The sequence below is a fragment of the Gymnodraco acuticeps genome, unplaced genomic scaffold (genome assembly GCF_902827175.1).
Source record: "Gymnodraco acuticeps unplaced genomic scaffold, fGymAcu1.1, whole genome shotgun sequence".
Classification (NCBI taxonomy): Eukaryota; Metazoa; Chordata; class Actinopteri; order Perciformes; family Bathydraconidae; genus Gymnodraco; species Gymnodraco acuticeps.
Genome location: NW_022989802.1, coordinates 217501 through 225392, shown reverse-complemented (window position 1 = coordinate 225392; position 7892 = coordinate 217501). Strand labels below are relative to the sequence as shown.

The following is a 7892-nucleotide window of genomic DNA, read 5'->3' as shown; positions in this document are numbered from 1 at the left end:
ATATGTTCAGCGTTGTTTAATGTAGAACTTTACAAACAATCATCTATTTAAAGAAACTTGCTTTACAATAGAATTGTGATCATTTTAAGCTTGGTGATGGTCCCTTCCTGTCCGGGCAATGTCAGAGTTGGCCACGAACCAGTCACAGGTCATCTTGATAGCTTGGGGACGAGAAAAAACAACAATTTCAGAATGCATGCAATTGCGACCTATTACTAAACAATGTTTAGTACAGGAAGTGTAGGATGTGCATTTCTATGTATTGAAAAATGATTTTCAAATGTTCATTCAAAGCTCTTATTTCAATCAGGAGAGACTTGTTTAAAGAACATTTGTTGACACATGATAAATGTGAAGTCTTTGGCGATTAAACCCCGATCCTGAAATCGTATATCTAAAGGGGGGATGCAGCCGTGAGCATATAGGGAACCCCCCCAGGGGTCTAGACCAGTGGTTCTCAACTGGTGGTTCACGGACCCATTTCGAGTGGGTGTGAGTGAAGAAAAAAAAAATTGAAATACATTTTTTTTTTTTTTTTTGGGAAAAAAGTCAAACTTTTATTTTGAAGGCCCGATTCTCTAACGCTGTGCATGCAGTATGCGTTGGACTGGAAGTACCGGAGACCATAAACCAGAGGTGCCCAGTACGTCGACCGGTCGACCGCAGGGGCAATGCTACGGAGCCCCCTAGGGGACATGGAGAAGAAGAAAAAAATGTATTTGAAAAAAATTATAATAATGTTTTGCGAGATCTCGCAAAACCTTTGCGATATCTTGCAATACTTTTACTTTAGGTCAATGTACTTCCTGGTCAGTTCGGCTGCTACGGCAACACAGAAACCACAACAATGGAGCGGTTCATCGATTTTACTTTGAGCTTGGCCTTAAATATAAAGATATAACATCTTTCGAGCAGCTCTGTAGCCCCCCCCATCCACGAGTAACTTTTCCACGTCAGGTGTTATGTATGCTAGCAGCAACACACAGAGTTACATTATACAAACATGGGTTAATGATTAGAGGTAACTGAGTTACTCTTTATTTTGTTAAAGTTTCAGCTATTCTGTTTACAGTTCTGTCATCACATTATTTAATACGATTTGTTAAAACATTGTTGTTTCTTTTGATGTGAAATATTATTTAAATAAAAAGCAATGTTAAATTGTATTTACAATTTGTTAAGTTGATTTAATAATATATGTATTTTTGAATAAAGTATTCATCTTTATTGTCTTGTTAGTTTCCACATGCCTAAAACAACCTCAAGCTACATCTAAAAGTTGAGGGCTGAATAAGAGCGTTTGAGAAATTGTGCAAGGCATACAGTAATAGTCCGAATAGTCGATTAATCGTTTCATTAATCGATAGATTAATCGATTATCAAATGAGTCAATTGTTGCAGCCTTATTGTAGTTATCCCATGTATAAATAAAACGTGTTATTCAGCAACCCTTGCAATTTGGGATGGCAGTGGGTGGACATCAAAACATTTTCAAATCTGGTTTCCCTCTCACGAGGAAACGCCGTGCTACATTCCTGCTGCCAGAGGTTTGGTTTCAGGGCCCACGCAATATGCCATTACGAGTGGCATAAATAAGAATTCATGACGTGGAATCCTTCTTTGATTTATTCTTTACCCCTGAGATCATCAGCAGTATTGTCGACATGACACACCTGCATGGGGGACGTTCGGTGGCAAACTGGAGGGATGTTGATGCCACAGATGTTTGAGCAAACATTGGATGGGATAGTGCAGAGGAATGTAGCTGTGCTACATTCCTCTGCACTATCCTATCCGGAGGATCGTGTCTGTCATGGCAGTGGGTGGACATCAAAACATTTTCAAAACTGGTTTCCCTCTCACGAGGAAACGCCACGCTATATTCCTGCTGCCAGAGGTTTGGTTTCAGGGCCCACGCGTTATGCCATTGCGAGTGGATCATCAGCAATATTGTCGACATGACACACCTGCATGGGGGACGTTCGGTGGCAAACTGGAGGGATGTTGATGCCACAGATGTTTGAGCAAACATTGGATAGGATAGTGCAGAGGAATGTAGCGCAACTACGGGATGGGATCCTCTGTGTCCTCTCCACTTTCAGGGGAAGGGTCAGACGAAGAACGATCAGACTCCACCACAAGCATCTGATCATTTCTCTAAGCATGGCTTCACGTGGCGGCGCAACGAATATTCTTGTTACTCCTGTGGCAATCTCTGGTGCTATCATCCCCTTTGTGGTGTGATTGAGGAGGAGATCACTAAGCACTTTAGTGAACATCAGGCTTTTTTCATCCAAAAGGTTTTGTAGTCCTTCATACATCTCAACCTCATCACCATCTTGTTGTTCCTCAGCAGCTCCTCAACCTCCTCAGCAAAGGACCTCATCGATTCCTCTGTATCAACGTGGGATTCGGAGCAGAATTGTTCCTTCTTCTCTGCCCCCATCTGATAAATGAACTGTTTGGCAAACTATTTGGCAAAAAAGTGTTTTATCTTTGTGCTGACTCCTTTCAAGCACAGTTCAGATCCACACCAGATTCTCCTTCTCAGGGTGTTTCTGTTTCAGAGGATGAGTCCTGCAGCTGAAGTTACTGGTTGCATGAGACCTCTTGTCCCACAGAGAAGCCCCTCTTCATCTTACTGCTTGTTGCGTATCACAGGAATGAAATGACCATCCAGCCAAACTACACATATTTGAAGCTTTGGCTTTGCAGCCAGGTGTTTTTATTTACTTCAAGGAGTATATGTATGGCTGTGTATGTCTGTTTGCTAAAGAGACATTATCAAAGGACTTTGAAGTTCCAAACAATTCAAAACATCGAGGTCAAGCTGGGTCAAGATCATACAGATGTTTACCTCAAAGACACATGAAACAGCACAAATGAAAAACAAAACGCCATGAGAGCACACTCCCGTCTCATTCTCACACACAATCACTCACACACATACAAGGTATAAGGAGGTTTAATATGTAAGTGTGTATGAGTTTGGGAATGAGGGAGTGAGAGAAAAAGAGAGAGAGAAAGAAAGATATGAGGCGAAAACTGCGACTTGCTGTAAACCAAATCTACTGTATATTGTTGTCTCTGTACACACACTGTACATCCAGACACACACACACACACACACACACACACACACACACACACACACACACACACATATTTCTCAGCTGATACCACTCTTCCACATCCATACCCAACACACCTATATCATATTAGTTGCATACATGTATTCCAATGGCTGGCAGGGCCCCATTATACAACAGGCAAATAAACCAAGAAATGACAAGCATGTAATTCAATGGCAAAATGTCACATCTGGTGATATAGAGTAAAAAGGACAAATTGAACTATTTTCCTCCAATATAAAACTCTGACATTACAAAATGCATGATTAGATATGTATGGCGGAGAGATCAAAATATGTGGTTATAATGGGAGTGGATGGGACATTTTTGTCCGCGAGTGGCTAATGAGTGACTTTTTTGTTTAATCTGATTCTGTGCAAAAACTAATTATCCACCAAAATCAATGTTGTTGCTAATCTTTGACATATCCAAGACTGTGATAAAAAAGCCGACCCCCCCCAACATTCATTATATGGAAAATAACTGCCTTTTTGTGCATGTTTTTCATAGAAAACGCAAATTCATGTTTTCAAACTGGCAGTTCAAGGGTTAAAATCCTGAACATAATTTAAGATTTGGTATTTTTGATCAGGACTGAAGTTGATTGAAAGATTTAACCCCAAAAAGTTTTAAAAAATATGAATCTGTTGTCATTTTAGAGCAGTTTTTGGAAGTGGACATTTTTTTCCCGAATGACTAATTTGTAACTTTTTTGTTCAATCTGATTTTGTGCAAAAACTAATAATGCAAAAAAATCCATTTTGTTGCGAATCTTTGACATATCCAAGACTGTTATAAAAAAAAAAGAGCCAGACCCCAGATATGTATTTTTTGGAAAATAACAAATTTTCTCTGTTTTCATCATGAAAAAAAACAGCGGTTTCATGTATTCAAAATGGTATTGAAAGGGTTAAAATCCTGAAAATGAATACATTTTTGGTATTTTCTATTAGGGCGGAAGTTGCTTTAAAGATTAAACCCAAAAAGGTTGTGAAAAAAACCTTTTAATATAATGTTTTTATCAAAGCATTTTGCAGTGGACATTTGTCTCGAATAACTAATTTGCGTAGTCCAATCGAATGATACCGGAGGGTTAAAGTTTGGCTGCAGCACGGTGATTGGCTGCTGAGATTGAGGTGAATGTAATAGGTCAGCAGAAAGCCCGTGATGAGCTGATTATAAGCAGCCAGTCTTCCTGAAAGAACTTGCGCTGATCTTCATTTGTATGTAGTACAGGAGGAAGTACAGACTAGCCTCGCCCCAAGGCAAAACCAAAGGCACTCAGTTTGGTGTGCTGCCTTTGTGCTATCATGTGCACAGCCCTATTTGATCAAATGAGGTAAAGTGCTTAAACAACAGTATCACTTTTTTAGCATTAAAAAGGTGAAACTGACCTTCATTCAGAGGTGTGAAGGTGAAGTTGGGGCGGTAGCGTCTTAGCTTAGCATTGCTGGCGGTCTTCTTCATCTGGCCATCAGACATGGTGGTGTCAAACTGATGTTAGCAGTTAAGGTGTCTGAAAAAATCTCCCTTGGAATTGGTTGCTCTAGATTAGGCGTCATTAAAAGAAAATGTTATGAATAATTATGTTTCTTTCTTGTGTTCAACTTAATAATAGGTTGTAGGTATCAGCAAAAAAAAATACCCATATTGTGCATCCCTAATAGGAAATTGTTACGGTGTGTGTTGGAAGCAGGACCCAAATGCAGATATAAACTGAAAAACTCCTTTATTTCAAGGCTAGGATATAACAAAGACAAAACAGAACACTCACCGACAAACTAGTCATGACAAAAGACGAACCGACAAAGACAGACAGAAAAACCAGAACTTAAATACACACAAGACTAATCACACAAACAAGACACAGGTGAGGAGGGAGGAGAAAACACAGGGACACCAGGTGAACACAATCGGGTAATCAGACACACCAGGAAAACTAACGACAGGGAACCCCAGACAGATCTAAACAAGACAAAACACAACGCAGACAGAAAACCAAAGACAGATCTAAACAAGACAAAACACAACGCAGACAGAAAACCAAAGACAGATCTAAACAAGACAAAACACAACGCAGACAGAAAACCAAAGACAGATCTAAACAAGACAAAACACAACGCAGACAGAAAACCAAAGACAGATCTAAACAAGACAAAACACAACGCAGATAGAAAACCAAAGACAGATCAAGACAAAACACAACGCAGACAGAAAACCAAAGACAGATCTAGACAAGACAAAACACAACGCAGACAGAAAACCAAAGACAGATCAAGACAAAACACAATGCAGACAGAAAACCAAAGACAGATCTAGACAAGACAAAACACAACGCAGACAGAAAACCAAAGACAGATCTAGACAAAACAAAACACAACGCAGACAGAAAACCAAAGACAGATCTAGACAAGACAAAACACAACGCAGACAGAAAACCAAAGACAGATCTAAACAAGACAAAACACAACGCAGACAGAAAACCAAAGACAGATCTAGACAAGACAAAACACAACGCAGACAGAAAACCAAAGACAGATCAAGACAAAACACAATGCAGACAGAAAACCAAAGACAGATCTAAACAAGACAAAACACAACGCAGACAGAAAACCAAAGACAGATCAAGACAAAACACAACGCAGACAGAAAACCAAAGACAGATCTAGACAAGACAAAACACCATAAAGACAGATCGTGACAGAAATAAGGTTAACAGTTTAGTGTTGATCTGTTCTGTATATCTCAGGGTCAGTAAACCAATAAGCATCTCAAAGTGATAAACTAGTCTGTGCACACTGTGCATCATTTCGAAAGTATAAAAGGATACTTGTATTTTTCCTGTAAAATCCAGAGCCTTTGCGATCAAGTCCTCAGCCTCTTTGATTGAGAGTTCCTCCTCTTCACCCACTGAAAATAAATCCACAGTCAAATGTATATCAAAAGACATTTGTTTTTAAAAAGAACTCCCCCAGTTGTTTTTGTCATATTAAACCATTGGAAAAATACCCAGAAGCACATTTGAATGATTGCTACAGGTGAGCAGAGCAGTGTACTCACCAGAGAGGATAATGGGGTCAATTTCCTCATATTCTCTCAGGACCCAAACGATTAGACGACCCACATCCTGTGAGTAAACGCAGACCATTTAAAAATGTTTGTCGTACTTATTTCCTCTTGATAGCCAGAGATTCCTTTGGCCAAAATAAAAAAAAAGTATACAAAGAAATTGTATACAACCACATGCCAATAATAAGGACTATATTGATGTCTCGTACCAGAGAGTAGATGAACTGTCTCCTCGGAGCTCCAGAGCCACAAACGTTAACAGGACTTCCTTCTTCTGTGAGAGGGAAAATAGTCTTTATTACATAGTTATTGTCTGTTTCTGTATGTTATTGACTGCTTCTTGTCAGTTTGGAAATCAAGGTGCATTAATGTGTCAGCGTTAATCACTTTTGGCTGTGTACGTCTTGTTAATCAGTGCCGACAGCACGTGACCGTTCTCTATGCTGAAGTTGTCATAGGGGCCAAACACATTGGTGGGGATGACCGCTGTGTAACGATGACCGTACTGCTGATAGTACGCCCTGTCAACACACACACACACACACACACACACACACACACACACACACACACACACACACACACACACACACACACACACACACACACACACACACACACACACACACACACACACACACACACACACACACACACACACACACACACACACACACACACACACATACACAGAGTAATGAGACAGAGTAAGACACAGATGATCACTTTTTCTGCAGGCATTTATATTCCTCTTTTAACTCCCCACCACCAACAGTAAACAACATTTATTTGTTGCGTCATGAGATCCTTAACTAGAAACTTGATCCCTCACAGAGCCCATTGTGCTTGTCGACATTCACAAATTGAACTGAAAACACCTGTATCAGTGGATAACAATCAAGTGGATTGTGTTCAGGCATATAGGCAAAGCCACAAGTTAAATAAGAGCTACAAAAGACTAATTAGAAGCTATCTGCCTTACCGGGTGCTGACTCCACATTTCTTTGTAGAGGATGAATGCATGTCAGATGCATTCATTGTGATGCATTCATTGTTGCATGCATTCATTGTTTCTACACCCCACCCCTGTTTGCACCTCAAAGCTGCATACCTGTTCTGAACATCAATCATCCTTTTGGCATGTGAGTATCCAAAATTGGAGTCATGTGGTGGTCCGTTGTGTATCTATGAGAGAGGGGCATTACAATACAGATAGAGTTAAAGCAATGCCTTTTGCTAAAATAAGAATAATTGCACTACATTGCTCTGTAGCAACATGTCATCATTTAATGGCATTAAAGGTCACCTATTATGCAAAATCCACTTTGTCATGTCTTTCATACATAAACATGTGTCCTTTTTTTTAGAATATATATTTTCCTTACAAAACTCAATTTAATCCAAACAAATCTCCATGTAATTAAACAAAGGTCTAATTAAAAAATAAAGTATACCATAGTCTCATCGATGGGGTATGTTGTCTTGTCAGGGAAGATGCAACTGGACAGGCAAGACACAATTTTGGTGACGCCCATCTCGTGGGCTGTTTGTAGCACGTTGTCATTGATCTTGATGTTGTCCCTCTGTGAAGGTGTCAGACTATTAGCCATTACATTTAAAAGACAATGTAGATATTCTTCCTCCGACTCCACTTTTACAATAGATTTTCTGTGGTAGATCATGCTCTATCTC

At 39.7% G+C, this 7892-nt stretch overlaps 1 protein-coding gene across 2 annotated transcripts in view; it reads right to left on the bottom strand.

Annotated features, from left to right (window-relative positions):
• LOC117552725 (GDP-L-fucose synthase-like) overlaps positions 1-7892 on the bottom strand; it is an 8668-nt gene continuing 776 nt past the window's right edge. For both annotated transcript variants that reach the window (XM_034226321.1, XM_034226329.1), the window contains exons 4-11: positions 7655-7783; positions 7312-7385; positions 6588-6721; positions 6410-6474; positions 6192-6258; positions 5962-6041; positions 4526-4625; positions 1-161 (exon numbers count right to left, since the gene is read on the bottom strand). In XM_034226321.1, the coding sequence (XP_034082212.1) occupies positions 85-161; positions 4526-4625; positions 5962-6041; positions 6192-6258; positions 6410-6474; positions 6588-6721; positions 7312-7385; positions 7655-7783 (726 nt within the window). In that variant the 3' untranslated portion in view covers positions 1-84. The remainder of the gene's footprint in view (positions 162-4525; positions 4626-5961; positions 6042-6191; positions 6259-6409; positions 6475-6587; positions 6722-7311; positions 7386-7654; positions 7784-7892) is intronic.